The sequence below is a fragment of the Schistocerca gregaria genome, chromosome 4, assembly GCF_023897955.1.
Source record: "Schistocerca gregaria isolate iqSchGreg1 chromosome 4, iqSchGreg1.2, whole genome shotgun sequence".
In the NCBI taxonomy this organism is placed as follows: domain Eukaryota; kingdom Metazoa; phylum Arthropoda; class Insecta; order Orthoptera; family Acrididae; genus Schistocerca; species Schistocerca gregaria.
The window spans coordinates 130,876,929-130,895,260 of record NC_064923.1 but is presented as its reverse complement, the minus strand read 5'-3'; the positions used below and the strand labels follow the sequence as shown (position 1 = coordinate 130,895,260).

Here is an 18,332-nt window from a genome sequence, read left to right as displayed (position 1 = left end):
GTTGTCATCTCGTATCAGCAAATACAAACGACCCGAAGACGATGCTCTCATCTGCAGGCATAAACGACAGATGTGATAAGAAGACTAGGCTGACTGCAGAGATATAGAAACATGGGAAACAGATTCGCGGATTAAGCTCAATGCGCCAAAACTCAAGCGACTGTCCTCACCAAACGATGACCACGAGCAACAGGTGACATAATTCTATTCGGTGCACCAATACCATGGATTCCGAGTGCAAAATATATTTGTGTTGCGCTTGATCACCAACTACCGTGGAGAGACCATTCAGACAAAGTCTGGAAGCAATCATCTGCCATCTTGGCTTCCCTATATCCAGTCTTTAATGAAATATCTACACTCTCTGAATAATGTGGGTTGCTAATCCTTAGCTATACATGTCCCCGGTGGGAACCCGCAGTCAAGACACATACACTATGTGATCAAAAGTATCCGCATACCCCCCAAAAACATACGTTTTTCATTTTAGGTGCATTGTGCTTCCACCTACTGCCAGGCACTCCATATCAGCGATCTCACTAGTCATGAGACATGGTGAGAGAGCAGAATGGAGTGCTCCGGGGAACTCAAGGACTTTGAACGTGGTCAGGTGACTAGGTGTCACTTGTGTCATACGTCTGTACGCGAGATTTCCACATTTTCAAACATCCCTAGGTCCACTGTTTCCGATGTGATACTGAAGTGTAAACGTGAAGGGACACGTACAGCACAAAAGCATATAGGCCGAACTCGTCTGTTGACCGACAGAGACCGCCGACAGTTGAAGAGAATCGTATTGTGTAATGGGCAGATACCTACCCAGACCATCACACAGGAATTCCAAACTGCATCAGGATCTACTGCAAGTACTATGACAGTTAGGGGGGAGGTGAGAAGACTTGGATTTCATGGTGGAGTGGCTGTTCATAAGCCACACGCCACACATCACGCCGGTAAATGCCAAACAACGCCTCGCTTAGTGTAAGGAGCGTAAACATTGGACGACTGAACAGTGGAAAAACGTTATGCGGAGTGACTGATCACGATACACAATGTGGCAATCCGATGGCAGGGTGTGGGTATGGCGAATGCACGGTGAACGTCATCTGCCAGCTTGTGTGGTGCCAATAGTAAAATTCGGAGGCGACGGTGTTGTGGTGTGATTGTGTTTTTCGTGGATGGGGCTTGCACCCCTTGTTGTTTTGCGTGGGACTATCACAACATAGGCCTACATTGATGTTTTAAACACATTCTTGCTTCCCACTGTTGAAGAACAATTTGGGGATGGCGATTGCATCTTTCAACACGACCGAGCAGCTGTCCATAATGCACGGCCTGTGGTGGAGTGGTTACACGATAGTAACATCCCTGTAATGGACTGGCCTGCACAGAGTCCTGATCTGAATCCTATAGAACACCTTTAGGATGTTTTGGAACGCCTACTTTGTGCCAGGCCTCACGGACCGATATCGATAACTCTTCTCAGTGCAACACTCCGTGAAGAATGGGCTCCCATTCCCCAAGAAGCCTTCCAGCACCTGATTTGACGTATGCCTGCGAGAGTGGAAGATGTTATCGAGGCTAAGGGTGGGCCAACACCATATTTAATTCTAGTATTAGCGATGGAGGGCACCGCGAATTTATAAGTGATTTACAGCAAGGTGTCCAGATACTTTCCATCACATAGTGTATGCTCTCCTGCGCATCCACCTCGTCCAGGAAATTTACTAGTTGCTATCCCCACGAAGCCGCAGGGTAAATACAAATGCACCAACGTTTCAAAGACCACACGGCAAAATTACATCATAAGTCACGATACTCGCTTAATTGTTTCATCCGACGCTGAGGTGTCAGATGCCTGTACTTCATAAGACACTGCCGGAGAGGTTTAAATATTTCATCCAAGATACTGATGCAAGGTTTTGTAATGAGAACTTAACACCACCACTTCCCTTCCATTGATCTGAAAGTTTCTCCCACTGCAACGCATAGAATCGAGCGCCAGCAGAGGCTTGCTTTAGCAACCTTGGCAACCGAGTCACGTGATTAGTTGCAGAGACTGTACACCATAAATCCGGGTCAGGTTTGGCTTTCTTTAACCATGAACATGATGATCTGGGTAACTTCATCTTCGTCCCATACAACTATCTTCAATCAAACTAATCATTTCAGGATTTTACTTTGGGATTAGTGGGTCTAACACTCTGGTGGTCTTATTCCTGCTAGCACACTTTCGCCTTATATCTACGGCGATGATTCCATGTAACATCGAAATCAAACATTGCTTGCAGCAATGTAGGCTATGACGCTGTCAAACAGTTTCTTTCTCTGTGTTTCATGTTTCGTAACGAGTTTTGCATTTCGTAATGAGTTATGTTGTTAATAGAATATTCTTTAAAGATGAATTTTCTAACTTAAATATTTTGAAGCGTATAAAGTAAATCAAAAGTTGTTTTAGGCAAGCATTCTCCGTGTATTTATTCATTTTCTCTTTTTATGCCACTTTTAAAGTCAGATCTGTACGACATAGTGTCAGAACACTTGATTTTCACGCCGCTGTGCCCTCGGGCTCTTGTAAGGACAGCTTTATCTGAATTGAAAACGAATATATTTGTCAGCATACTGCGAATTTCGTTGAAATAGTTTGATTAGATATCGACTTGTTGATTCTCATTAACGCGGGGGACTTTGTAACACGTGTATGTATGGGTTTGTGCGTTTGGCAATGTTCACAGAATCCTAATAGCGTTTGCCCTTGACTCTGATCTACCATCCATGACGAAACTGAATTCAGATAATTCTGTGGGAAAGCGACGTGTTCTACGGCGTATCCACAGGATAAGCTTGCCGAAGGAACTTCATCATAACTCATAAATATTTTTCCTGTAACGTCAATAAATGAGTTTCACCACGTTAGAGCTCTTTCCTCTTTAAGTATATTTTCTTTGAATATCAAATTATTGCGTATCTAGGAAGCAGTGTAATTTTTAAATTAAAATATCTATTGTTACCCAGGTATTTCCAAGAAACAAATGAAATATTTTGTGTAGGGTTTATCTTTTTTATTGTCATGGAGAGGATGCATTAGTTTGAAATCTGAATAATACTACTAATGATCGTAACTAGTTTGATAAGGTTACCAATGTTCTCATTGAATGTTGTATTACTCTTTTACTTCTGCAACAATATTTTTCCACATCTGGAGCAATATTTATTGTGTATCGGTTTTTAGCGTTGTCTTAAGTACGCTGTGTCGACTGTAATTCTTACCTCTGATTCCTATTTTTTGCCTTCCGCATTGTTTCCACTATGGCTAAAGCTTCAACACTGTTTGTAGTGTAGACGTTTATATTATTGTTTGTGGTGTGTTTTAGGATAGAACATGAAACACCTAACTAAGTGTTCTCCTATGATTTTACATACGTCGATGTAGATACCCAATTTCCTCCTTTAAAACTTAAAAATGGGAAATTGAAACTGAAATTAGGCTGCTGGATATGGTGTTCATACACACAATAAACTGTCAGTAGTTTAAGAGACAGTTTCTGTTAACAGTTAAAGAACGGTAGTTCATTCGAGGAATAAATTGTTTCAGATAAATATTTTAGTGCAATGTAACTGCTGCAGATGGTACTGTATTTGTCTGCGACGAACTCTGCTTTAAATATCATAGAGCTTACTGTAGTTTGTAGTAACTAAACTGTCCTATTATGAAACTTGTTTAACATCTGTATACAAATATCTGTTTCCTCATTTACATTTCTCTGGTCTGCCCTAGCAAATCATTTGTTGGGGTAGTTCGCATAGTTACGAAACAAGTATGAAAACAAATGAGTTGTAATCTATACAATATTTACAAAATATTTTGGTTTGCATTGTGATATAAAGTAGGGCGCATCCACAAACCTTATTAGGGAGCGCTGCATTATTTACAAGATTGAGGGATGTTTAGCCAATCAAAACTCAAGAAATAAATCGAAATAGATTGATGAACTTATTGCAGTTGTTTTTGAAGTTCACAAAATGTGATATCTAAGTCAATCTTGCATCGCATATGATATCGAAGAGTTGTACTTGTAGTTCTGGACCTTCATACTTGCTCCACTCCCCTGCCATATGCGCATAGTTTTAAGTTTCGCGAAGTAGTAGTAGTAGTTGTTGTTGTAGTAGTAGCTTTATTCATCCGTAGATCTGTTTTACAAAGATGTAAGATATGTCAAAGTACTTACAAATTTACACTCCTGGAAATGGAAAAAAGAACACATTGACACCGGTGTGTCAGACCCACCATACTTGCTCCGGATCCCTGCGAGAGGGTTGTACAAGCAATGATCACACGCACGGCACAGCGAACACACCAGGAACCGCGGTGTTGGCCGTCGAATGGCGCTAGCATTTGTGCACCGCCGCCGTCAGTATCAGCCAGTTTGCCGTGGCATACGGAGCTCCATCGCAGTCTTTAACACTGGTAGCATGCCGCGACAGCGTGGACGTGAACCGTATGTGCAGCTGACGGACTTTGAACGAGGGCGTATAGTGGGCATGCGGGAGGCCGGGTGGACGTACCGCCGAATTGCTCAACACGTGGGGCGTGAGGTCTCCACAGTACATCGATGTTGTCGCCAGTGGTCGGCGGAAGGTGCACGTGCCCGTCGACCTGGGACCGGACCGCAGCGACGCACGGATGCACGCCAAGACCGTAGGATCCTACTTCCCAGCAAATTAGGGACACTGTTGCTCCTGGGGTATCGGCGAGGACCATTCGCAACCGTCTCCATGAAGCTGGGCTACGGTCCCGCACACCGTTAGGCCGTCTTCCGCTCACGCCCCAACATCGTGCAGCCCGCCTCCAGTGGTGTCGCGACAGGCGTGAATGGAGGGACGAATGGAGACGTGTCGTCTTCAGCGATGAGAGTCGCTTCTGCCTTGGTGCCAATGATGGTCGTATGCGTGTTTGGCGCCGTGCAGGTAAGCGCCACAATCAGGACTGCATACGACCGAGGCACACAGGCCCTACACCCGGCATCATGGTGTGGGGAGCGATCTCCTACACTGGCCGTACACCTCTGGTGATCGTCGAGGGGACACTGAATAGTGCACGGTACATCCAAACCGTCATCGAACCCATCGTTCTACCATTCCTAGACCGGCAAGGGAACTTGCTGTTCCTACAGGACAATGCACGTCCGCATGTATCCCTTGCCACCCAACGTGCTCTAGAAGGCGTAAGTCAACTACCCTGGCCAGCAAGATCTCCGGATCTGTCCCCCATTGAGCATGTTTGGGACTGGATGAAGCGTCGTCTCACGCGGTCTGCACGTCCAGCACGAACGCTGGTCCAACTGAGGCGCCAGGTGGAAATGGCATGGCAAGCCGTCCCACAGGACTACATCCAGCATCTCTACGATCGTCTCCATGGGAGAATAGCAGCCTGCATTGCTGCGAAAGGTGGATATACACTGTACTAGTGCCGACATTGTGCATGCTCTGTTGCCTGTGTCTATGTGCCTGTGGTTCTGTCAGTGTGATCATGTGATGTATCTGACCCCAGGAATGTGTCAATAAAGTTTCCCCTTCCTGGGACAATGAATTCAGGGTGTTCTTATTTCAATTTCCAGGAGTGTAGATCAATTTAAACCAAGCGAACTTGTATACACATATATTTACAGACTTCTAGTTAGAGACAATCATTAAATTTACTCCTGGTATACAATACTTTTTTACAAATAGCTTATTAAATAATGTAATGCCACATTGTTCACTCATATCTCACTATCGGTCACTGCACACAATATACACACAGTGTTTCATAACACTTCACTCACTACACACACACACACACACACACACACACACACACACACACACACACACACACTGGTGATCTCTGGGCCATTTTCTGTACCGAAACTTCCCATTTGCTATCGTGAAAAACTGAGTCAGCATCCCTCCATAATGAGTGACATGTTGAGCTCAGAAAGAAGGAGAGGTGTTAGTATTGTGCCATGCACAGCTTGGGGGTAAGTATTTCTAGAAAGCACAAAAAAAGAAGGAAAAACATAAAGTGAAGAGGGGTACGTATTTCTAGAAAGGACAAAAAATGAAGGAAAAAACATAAAGTGAAGGTCTGATGTGGAATGTTGGAAATTTTATAATCATTATTATTATTATTATTATTTATTTGTATAACATTTTTTATCAAACCCCTACTCTGTTTGTACAATGTATAAAATGTATATCATAACAGGAATTTTTTGCCGCCTTTTTAAATAAGTGTATTTTTGCAATTTCTTTTCTCTTTTGTTAATTTATTGTACAGTTTTATTCCTTGGTAGAAAATGCTGTTTTGAGTTTTATGTTTATTTTTTCTTGGTAGATGTAAGTTGAGTCTGTCTCTTGTTGCATGGTCATGGACAGAGCTGTTTCTGCAGTAATTACCAATGTTATTTTTGATCTGTACAACTGCCTGCTAAATGCATTCACATAGAATAGTTAAAAATCCCCAGTGTTTTGAACAGATCTTTACAATGAGCTCGACTAGTATTTTTGGTTATTATTCTTATGACTCTTTTCTGGAGTTTGATAACTGTGTTCATATTTTGTGCATTTTTCCCCAAAAAAAACCTGTGGGCGTCAACAGTGTTGATGTACGAGGGATGTTCAATAAATAATGCAACACTTCTCTTTCTCGGTCAATTTTGGTTGAAAAAATTCCGCGTTCGTTACGTGAAATGGTGAAATATTTTCAGTTCTGCCCCTGCAGTTTCCGTAAGTTCCAATAGATGGCGGCGCTATGTATAGCCTCCAAAATGGCGCCTGTAACGGAGGTGCGTTCCAAGCAGAGAGCTGTCATTGAGTCTCTGTTGGCGGAAAACCAGAACATCGCAGACATTCTTAGGCACTTGCAGAGTGTCTACAGAGACCTGGCAGTGAACAAAAGCACGGTGAGTCGTTGGGAGAGGCGCCGGTCATCGTCGAATCAAGGTCGCGTATACGTGTCCGATCTCCCGGCCAGCCCCACGTAGCTATGACTCCTGCAATGTTGGAACGTGCGGACACTCATTCGAGGCGATCGACGGATCACAATAAACCACCTCGCTGCTCAACTGGACGTCTCTTTTGGTAGGCCTGACACACTAGTCCGCCAGTTGGGGTACTCAAAGGTGTGTTCCCTCTGGGTACCTCGCCGACTAACAGAAGACCGTAAAGAGCATCTGTGTGGAAATGCTTGCGAGTTACAAGGCTGCTCGTGACAATTCCTTGTCGAATATCGTCCCAGGCCATGAAACATGGGTTAATCAGAATGAGATTTTCACTCCGTAGCGGAGCGTGCGCTTATATGAAACTTGCTGGCACGTTAAAACTGTGAGCCGGACTGAGACTCGATCTTGGGAATTTTGCCTTTCGCGGGCAAATGCTCTACCAACTGAGCTACCCAAGCACGACTCAAGACCCTTCCTCACAGCTGGCGGAATTAAAGCCGCGAGGACGGGTCGTGAGTTGTGCCTGAGTAGTTCAGTTGGTAGAGCACTTGCCAGCAAAAGGCAAAGGTCGTGAATTCGAGTCTCGGTCCGGCACACAGTTTTAATCTGTCAGGAAGTTCCATATCAGCGCACGCTCCACTGCAGAGTGAAAATCTCATTTTGGAAACAACCCCCAGGCTGTGGCTAAGCCATATCTCCGCAATATCCTTTCTTTCATGAGTGCTAGTTTTGCAAGGTTCGCATGAGAGCTTCTGTAAAGTTTGGAAGGTAGGAGACGAGGTACTGGCGGAATTAAGCTGTGAGGACGGGTCGTGAGTCGTGCTTGAGTAACTCAGTTGGTAGAGCACTTGCCCACGAAAGGTAAAGGTCCCGAGTTCGAGTCTCTCTCCAGCACACAGTTTTAATCCGCCAGGAAGTTTCATGGGTTAATCAGTTCCATCAGGAAACAAAACGGCAATCCTTGGAGTGGCGGCACACCACATCTATTCCAAAAAAAAAAAACAAAAAACTTCAAAACCGAATTCAGATCCGGTAAAGTCATGGTATTCGTCACCATAAAAATGTAAAGAAACGTCTCCTTTTCCATGACAACGTAAGCCCTCGCACACTTCATTGGACTGCTCTCCCTGCCGGCCCGGGTGGCCGAGCGGTTCTAGGCGCTACAGTCTGGAACCGCGCGACCGTTACGGTCGCAGGTTCGAATCCTGCTTCGGGCATGGGTGTGTGTGATGTCCTTAGTTTAGTTAGGTTTAAGTAGTTCTAAGTTCTAGGGGACTGATGACGTCAGAAGTTAAGTCCCCATAGTGCTCAGAGCCATTTTGAACTGCTCTTCCTCATCCACACTTCAGCTGGTGTCTCGCGCCTTCCGACTTCCACCTGTTCGGCCCAATGGTGGATGCACTCCACAGGAAGCAGTCATGGATAATGCAGCAGGACGTCGACGTCGACCAATAGAGGTGTATCTTGCGGGCATACAGGCCCTCTGAGTAAGGTGGTACGGCCGCCACACTGAATGGAGATTACGGTGAAAAATATGGTGTTGTAGTCGAAAGAGTGGGAAATAGTACGGTGTACTGGGTACCTGAATAAAACAAAATTGCTCTCAGAAAAAAAGTGTCCCGTTACTCGCTAGGATGTAGCTAGGAAAGTTTCTGCATTCCTGCAGGGTGAAGCGTTACGTACGTAGGTGGCTGAGAAGAGCACCACGCAGGAGGAGACGGCTCCCACCAGGAACTGCAGCATCGTCACTGGGTTCATCAGCGACTCCAGCAGGCCAACCAATCTGAAAACGTGTGGCAGGTAGTTACAGTGTCCATTAACGACGTAGAGGAAACAAAATTTGTCCTTGAACCGGTGAACCCATACTTACCAGTGTGACACAAAATGCCTAATCCCACACGCATCATTAAACTGGGACGTTGCAGGGGGAGGTCGGGTGCCGGCCGCTGTGGCCGAGCGATTCTAGGCGCTTCAGTCTGGAACCGCGCGACCGCTACGACTGCAGGTTCGAATCCTGCCTCGGGCGTGATGTCCTTAGGTTAGTTACGTTTAAGTAGTTCTACGTTCTAGGGGACTGTTGACCTCAGATGTTAAGTCCCATAGTGTTCAGAGCCATTTGAACCAATTTGAGGTCGGGTAGTATCGCACAGCGGAATCTATTGGACAAAAGCTGTGATAGCTGTGACAGCAGATGTCGCACCATTTCGGAACGGCGACAAGTTATCTGCTCCTAATGATTTTTTCGATGCAAGAGCTTAATTTTTGTAGTGTTGTTTTTGCTTTGCAGAACACATTTTTAAGAAACAAGGGATTTTATCTGTATGCTGTAGGCTATGACAATCTCTAGCTCGAGTAATAACAGTCAAAATATTAAACTACCACAGCGGTATATTTGAGTCCCACCAGACACTGCAATTTTGACTTCTACTGGACAAAACACATAGCATAAAAACTTAAATTTTTACTGTTTTTTAAATAACCAGCATTGGAGAAGTCGGTACGTAAATGAGCTGAAAACTTTTTATTTTTATTTATTTATTCATAATTAAACTAGGACGATTAGCGTCATCACGCCCTCCGCCAGGTCTAGCCAGCCATTCTACATAACTGCACATTATACGAGGTGCTACAGTTGAGTAATGAGACTGATGTGAAAGAAAATGTTGCTTACAGTTTTAGTTAAGTTTAGTGTTGTCGCCTTCAAAGTAGTTCCCTTCTGATTGCACACACTTTTTCTAGCGCTTCTGCCATTGATGGTAACATTTCTGAAACTCATATTCTGTAATATCTTCCAAGACCCTCGTCACAGATTTTTGGACATCTTGTGTTGTTTGAGAATGGTGTCCCTTGGCCGCCGTTTTGACTCTTTGAAATAGAAAAAAGTCGCACGGAGCGACATCTGGTGAATAATGTGGCTGTGGTGGTACTGAAATTTGGTTTGAGGTTAAAAATTGCTGTACTGACAGAGCAGTATGGGATGCCGCATTATCGTGATGAAGAATCCAATTATCACCAATGTTGGCACGGACACGAAGAACTCTTTTACGAAGTCTTTCTAAAATTTCTTTGTAGTAATATTGGTTAACTGTTTGTCCAAGAGGCACCCACTCTTTATGAACATTTCACTTTTGACTTTGACATGCGAGCTTTTGGTCTGAGTGATCCCTTTGAGCACCATTGCGAACTTTGGCATTTTGTCTCTGGATCGTACTGAAAAAACCAACTTTCATCACTAGTGATAACACGGCTCAACAATTCTAGATTGATTTCCGTTTGCTCTAACAGATTGGCTGCACATTTTTCCTTGTTTCTCGCTGTTGTGGTGTGAGACTTTTGGGGAGCATTTTTCACAAATATTTCTCATACCAAGATCTCCAGTTATTGTTAGACGAACTGTTTCTCGATTGGTGTTCAGTTCTTCTGCAATAATTTTCACGGATAATCTTCGATCAGATCGTACGAGATTACGCACGCTAGCTAAGCTGACATCCGTCCGTGGGGTTGATGGTTGTCCACTGCGGTCTTCATCTTCAACATTCGTTGAGGCTTTCACTAAACATTTTATGCCAATGAAAAACTTGAGCTCATGACATAACCTCCTCTCCAAAAGCCTTCTGAAGATTACCGTAAGTTGTCGTCACGTTTTCACCCAATTTAACGCAAAAATAATTGGCATACCGCTGCGCAATATTATGCGATTTCATTTCCGTGATGAGAGACACAAACACGTGTTAACTTATTACGCCACAACTCACGACTGAGCAGTTGCATCGATGTGCCGCTTGGACTAGAAGCAGCTTTTAGACCAAGGTAAAAGATATTGTGCCTACCCAAACCAGCAGGGTTGCCATATCTTGCAAAGAAAATCAGTCTCATTACTTTATTGTCGAGTCTCATAGACTATACTAGCGAACCTGGCATTACTTTGCAGTTGCTAAATATGTATGCGAGTCTGATATATGTCCTAATCTCCTTCTGCTCCCCTCTCTGTTCATCTTCTCCTCCCCCTCTCTCTGTCCATCACCTCCTTCCCCCACTCTATGTCAATTTCTTTCTCCAATCTATCTCACCTCCTCCCCCTCCTCCTTCTCCTCCTCCTGAACCTCCCTCTCTCTGTCCATTTCCTCCCAACCCATCTCTATGTTTATTGCCTCCCACCGTCCCACATCTGTCCATCTGCTCTGTCCCGTCTATCTGACCTTCAGTCTTGATTGGGAATTGGATGTGTTTAAAATGAATGCGTAAATCGTTTGCAATTATTAGCATATGGGAAGTGAGAGACTTCTCCTGCTGCTGGATCTTTGAGGATAAGCGCTTCTAAGACGGTGTTTCGCATAGTTTTAATCTGAAAAAGGTCTAATCATAAAGTTTCGAACGATTTAGTTTCCATAGTGGTATTTATGACAAGCCGATAGCTATAAGCACAACTTTCTTGTTTTCTGTTCAAACCCATTGCGAAGAAAAAAACAAAACAGCACATAGTAGTGTATGCAATTTTTATTTAAAATTATTTATAAGTAAGATGAATGTATATGAGAGAAACAATTTGTCTAATGGTTTAAGCGCCCTGCTATCGTAGCTAAAACGGACCGTGAGAAATAAAACAAAACCGCACATTTTCACAGCATAATAATTTCTTTATTGCAGTCAGTTTTAACAATAAACTTGTCCATTGTTGTTTAAAAAATATATAGCCTATGTCCGTCTGAATTTTCATTAGGAAGCATGTAAATTAGAAAGCGTGTATATGAAACAAGTTGGTGAATAACTTTTTGAGATTTTTGCTAACAAGGTTTCTTTATCTTACATTATATGTAAATATATATTGTATACCTTAAAAATATATAGCCTATATCCGACCAAATGTTCGTTAGAGCATCATGTATGCTATGTCAGATGCACAATTTGTGATTCATCTTTACTCTTGCTCAGCATCAGTTGTTAATACATACTGAAACAAAGGTTATGTATGGAAATTTATATGTATGATAATTTATGTATGTTTTGTATACGTTATAGTATCGGTGTTGGTATGACTGCAGCCACTATCCATCGAAGGTAGAAGCTGTCACAGGTCATACAAGACTCCCTCGATGGCGGCCACAGATCCCAGCATCAAAGATCGCGCTAAATGCGAGAGATGGTCAGTATAGAGAAAACTGAAGGCTTCCCGGAAGAAATAACCCTAATGTTATGGGGCGAAGAAGAGCCGATTTAAGACAGGAACTTGGCCAAAGTATGCATAAGAAATATTTGCAACTCGGAGATATGATTTTCTAATTATTGCCACCGAGCTAATACGCTACGCTAGTAGCTTCACAGAAAGTAAGACTGTGCCATTTCAGACAGAAAGTTCTGTAAATGACTTGGCGGTTGCTTAGAGGGATTTTTTTATAGTACAGTGCTGCTGTAAACTTTAATATAATTGACTGGATTTTAGAAAAGCTGAGTAGTCGCAAACAAACGGGTACTAGCTGTTTTTTTGGTGAATTTGACTGAATACATTTATTTTCAAGTGGCTCCAGAACTGCTAATCAACGAGAAAATCACTAATGGAAAGAAATGGTTATTTGGTCTTTTTGACAGTTTGTTGTGAGAGGCGCGTAAAATCTATGATCACTTTCTTAATCACGTTTCTGAAATTGGAAATATAGACAACAACCTCTCCCTTTACTATTTTTCGTTATGCCCTACAGTGGTCAACAAACACCATGTAAAAAATGTAATAAAAAATAAAAACAAAAAATGAAGTTTGAAATGCTTAGTCCCTTCCCTATGTACTACTCTGATCAATGAATCAAGACATATTTTTCTGTAATTTTGATATGTTATCCTTGTAAGATACATAATATTTTTTATATATGTTGAGAGGTACGATCACGTGCCCACGCATTAAAGTGATGCTTGTTTTATTGTGTTTAAGTGCAGGCAGACAATCACCTTTCACTTTACTATTTTTTTACGTGCAGATATTTCATGTATTTTTGTTGTTGTATTTTACTGTTTTAACCGTCAGTAAAAATTTTGGCATTTGGATAGCCGTAATAATAAACCACATGATGCGACAAATTTCTTATGATTTTATGTCTGACGAACAGTCCACAAATGTAGTTGCAAATCTTAATAAGTCCTTTTGTAATTTTCGACTAGTCATATATATCCAAGACAAAATGCTTTTTCTACAATTCTGTAATATACTTTCGTAATCTAAACAAATCCGTTTGTAATCTTCGACAAGTCATGTCTTTCCAAGATAAAACATCTTTTTCTACAATTTTGTAATGTACTTTCTTCTACTTTGTACTCCTGCAATCTGTGTTTTAATATGCCTACGTGTAGTCACGCAACATGTAGTTTAAGTTGTTATTGGTTACTATATTAACTTTTCGTAAACATTCCAGTATTTGCACAGCTGTAACGTCGTAAGGTGGAGCCCTCTTGCACCGCGTGGTTCACCTAGCAAGTGCGAGCACACTGAAGTAGCAGTTTTCCATAGTCCTTCTCACGACCAACATTCCTTTTTTCCAAGTTTAAATTACATGTCACACCCTTTGGTTCATGGTGTTACGAGTAAGGAACAAACTGTCAAACCTATTTTTGCTATGAAGTGATATGTATTGATTCGATTTTGCGCTTTCTTGTTAACATTTGGTGTTTTAAAAAAATGTATAACTAATTATTTGTTACATTGTTTATACCAGAAAATCTGAATATGGGCAGAGTCCGATACATATAATTTTTAATAAATGCACCAGAAACAACTACGACCTGTTTGTTTGCAACTACTCAGCTTTCCTCAAATCCATTCAATTTTATTAATAATAATGGCCACATACCTCTACCGGCAGTATCAGGTCGACATACGTAATTATAGTTAGTTAATGATCGTTAAACAAAGTCATTGTCACCACAAACAGTGTTTGTATTCTAGTAACTTAAGTTCCGAAAACCACATCATGACTGAAAAGAATATACAGTGAAATCAGATAATTTTGTCGCAAAATATAGGTATATTTTCTTCTGAATTGGAAGTTCACTTCTCATTGATTAACCAAAATCGTTGCTTGTGAATTACAAGAGTCATGACGGATTTTTCGAAAGTAATATTTATAATATCTACTGAAAACTATTGAATCTGCCAAATCAGAATGACTTTTTAACTTTTTCATAGCTACACTGATACCTTTATGTATTTATATATTGACGTCTTGGATGCAATATTTTGAATTTGTTATCGTATTTTGTTGTTATTTGGAAGTGAGTTCCATTTAATTAATACATTCTTGAGTGAAAATTATAAATATTTGCAAAAATTTCTAAATAAAAATTAGTAACAATAAAGAATACCGTGAGGTTACACTACGCAATTATTATTACATCTCATATCACAATAGTTTGTTTAGCTTTAATTTTTTCTTTAAGTTCTTTAAAGACAACTTGTTTTTTGGAATATATACCTAGATTGGATTTTGTGTTGACTTGCCTACACAAGTTTGCTCCCACATGAGTAATGGCCATTATCACCTATAACCATATTACTAATTGTTATGCAAGCTTCAGTTCCATCAGCTCCAACTAGTTTCAGGAATCAAATGTCCGCTTTAGGACTGGTGACTGCCTTCTCTTAATACGACATTAAAATTTCGTTAATTTGAATTTTGTCATCAATAGGGACTTCAATTAATCATTGAAAATTAATCTTTCTAGTTACATATACTTGCACTCACTCGTTATTAAGACAGTGGATTAACTTATCATATTAACGACTAGTTATACACTTTTCCATATCATTTCGATTTATTTCTTCAGAATCGATGCCTTTCCGATAATTTAGGTACACGTAAGTATGGTCGATTGCAACATATATCGAGGGCTGTGGGAGATTTACATAATGTCTTAAACCGTTGGAAATCCGTGAGCGCCTTCAACTGTTATTCCACCACTGCAACCTTCATAATTTATTAACTACTAATGGAAATAGCCCTTAACATTGTATTGGCACATGTGATAGTGTTCAGTAGTAGTTTCCAAATGTTTTTATTCTCAGGATTTCAAATTAAATAAAAACAGAAAATTGAATTTAAATTTATAATACGATAACGACAAAAACGCACAAAAATTCACATGCTGCAGACTCTACTAACGGAAATCACACACAGACAATACTGCAGGCAGCAGTATTTTTCTAAATATTTTCATACCTGTGAACAGAGAAATAAAATGTACATCAAACAAAGCTGGCAGCAGGGGAGTATGGTCTTAGCCAAGCCATCTTCAAATCTCCAAATAAAGTATTTTATCTCAGCTAATGATCGAAAACTGAGCGTTTTCCAGTGCAGAATAAAATAGTGCATCAGGCAGCATTAAAAATTTTCATCGTTTTTCCTACCACATACACTAACGAGTACATCAGTCATAAACTGAGGGTTACATAGTAAGATATTGATAGATGCGTTTTGGACACCATTAGGAGAGACTGGAAAATAGAAATAAATAAGTCAATAGACGAAATGGGTCATTGAACAGTTTGTAGAGGAAGATATAACTACAACTGTAGTTATAATGATAAAGAGTTGATCTGGACATGTAGTCAGGTGAATGGGCGCCACAAGGGTCAAGGAAATACCTGCTGCATTTCCAAAGAAAGAGAAGATTAAAAAAAGGATCTAATCGAAAATAGGTAAATGACACGAGAAAATAAGTAGTAGTGAAGTGGCTGTGCACTGCTAAAAACAAACCTTTTAAATTTTTATAACGGCTGACGAAAATTTTTCTTTAAAGTACCACGCTCAGAAACTTCTCCAGAAAGTAAGTCTACTGGTAGAGGTCTTATATATATGGTGACTAGACATGGGCAAACTGAAACACATAACTGTTTCGAAACAAATGAGACAGTACAATACAACGTTTCGAAACGCTGTTTCGAAATAGTGAAAGAGTTTGTGTTTCTTAATTGTATAGGCCTACACATTATATCATACTGAGTGTCTTTTGTATAAATATTGCCATATAGACACAAATGAGGTGCGGTAGCGCCAATCATATCGCAGAAAGTATGAAACTTTCGCTTAGGTTTCTTGGCAGTTTCGTATTTCCTGCGGCAAATGCGCTGCTTTCGAGTCATGTGACTTTCATATTTTCCAAGTGGCTGAGGTGAGAGTTTGTATGTTTGACGTAACAGATGTTGCCAAACTCTTTTCCCTGTATTCGAGTGTCTAATTTTGATAGGTTTTATGAATAATGATCTATATGTGCACATGAAAAGGCATATCATGGAATATAATTTATTGAGATATCATTCTGGGAAGCGAGGTACTGAATTAACATCTATGAGTGTGCCTCTCACACTTTTCTTACTCGTGGTTAAATTTTCCATTGGTTTCGGTATGTTTCCTTGAAGTATAACATCCAGATTAAAATTTAAAATAATTCATACAGTGTAATGCCTTTGTGATACCTATATCATGGCAGATTTGGCTTTACACCACTTTCAATTCTTGTTAAGGAAGTTTGTTTGATGTACAGGTATATAGAATTCCCTCAAGTACTCACAGCAAGCAGATATATTATAATTTTATAACAAACTTCCCCAGGAAATCAAAGATAAAGTTAATCTACTGTCGAAATGCAATTTTTATAACATTATCTGAAAACCAAAAACAAAAGTATCACAGTACTGTTGTTGATTTTTCTGAAAATTATCTATGATCAATACACACGATGCCTATATTGTGTAATAATCAAACATAGCACATCTACAACACACAAACATATACTTACATAAATCAGATAATTATTCTCGAACACATAAATAAATAAACATACTCAAAAAAATACACTCACTGAATGGTGAGCAAAAACGTAAGTGTCTTCTGGGTGCAACAAATCTGAGAAAAATGTTCTTGTAAGGTAGCTACATTTAAGATTTAGTGGACTAAACAAAATACAGTCAAATACAAATTGAGTGCAAAAAAATGGTTCAAATGGCTCGGAGCACTATGGGACTTAACGACTATGGTCATCGGTCCCCTAGAACTTAGAACTACTTAAGCCTAACTAACCTAAGGACATCACACACCACCCAGTAAATCTAGTACACATTGGCCAGAGAAGAACAAAATCATCAGAAATTTTACTGTTTCATTTCTGAGTAGATCTACTGAACCTATTCTAAGTTGTAGTTTAGAAATAACATTTTTGATATTTTTTAGCTTGAAAGGCGGGATCGTCTGTCTGTTTGCTTTGAAAATATGTGCTCACATGAAGCAGAGGTGTCCATAACACAAAGACGTCGTTTCATTGTGTGCGTTTCATTGTGTGCGTTATCTTATTATTTGTTGGTGTTTATAAAGCAGATATTACGCCATTTCGGAATAGGGCAGTCAATTAGAAACGAAGCTTTATTTTCGGAAACCTTAAGCATCGTGCTGCTGTTTGTCAAAAAGATTTCGACATATTTGAAAGTGTTTCATGAAGTCCGGAGTTAAATGTGTTTCAGTATCTGTGCCGTGCCAGAATCTCGTCCGAGATAGAGTGGAATGAAACGTCACTGTTTCGAAGCAATTCGTCCCTTCCAATCACAAGTGGACTGAAAGAGCGTTATTTTGAAGCAGGATACAGTTTCTGTGTCTGGCTAGAGATCGAATTTGGTCCCATTTTCCGAGACAGAGCGGTATGAAAAACTACTGTTTCGAAGCAGTGAAACATAGCCGTTTCGAAACACTGAGACAGTTCTACGTATCGATACACTGGATCGAAACATGGCAACAGTGGCCAATTCTAATGGTGACTCTCGACTTGTAAAGTAGTGCTCCAGTCCGACATATCCTGAAATTTTTTACGCAGGAAGAATACACAGAAAGAAACAGAATGTCAAAATTTTAGTAGCTAAAACACACTATAATTATTTTCTTAAAAATGTTGCAAATTGGTAGATTCGTAGTTCGCCAACCGGCTGAAGAAATGTCCACTCCTACCGTAGCTGTAGCGGACTGCACAAGTGCAACAGGGCAGACACCTAGCTTTGGCTGACGGCGCATCGGTACACAGATAACAAGGCATAAGGTGCTCGTAATTTGTAAAGCGAATTTAACTTTCCGTTGGTAGTTTCTCTGATACAATTGTCCACGATTGCTCCTGCAGCTCATTTAACATGCATAATAATTTTCTCTTGCCTTTGCGGTATCGTTAACAAATGTTAACATCGCTGGTAAAAATCAATCAAATTTCTGTGTCTTTCTTTCGTATATGCATAGGTGTTTTTACATGAACTTACTAATTATCAATTAATGAACGAAGAAAAGATTTTTATTATAACTTCTCTGACTGAAATAAGACGCATGATAGACA

At 40.6% G+C, this 18,332-nt stretch overlaps 1 protein-coding gene across 1 annotated transcript in view; it reads right to left on the bottom strand.

The window, feature by feature from the left end:
• LOC126267632 (odorant receptor 2a-like) overlaps nt 1-18,332 on the bottom strand; it is an 80,430-nt gene that overhangs the window by 48,884 nt on the left and 13,214 nt on the right. The window contains exon 2 of the mRNA XM_049972929.1: nt 8,667-8,766. Within this exon, the coding sequence (XP_049828886.1) occupies nt 8,667-8,766 (100 nt within the window). The remainder of the gene's footprint in view (nt 1-8,666; nt 8,767-18,332) is intronic.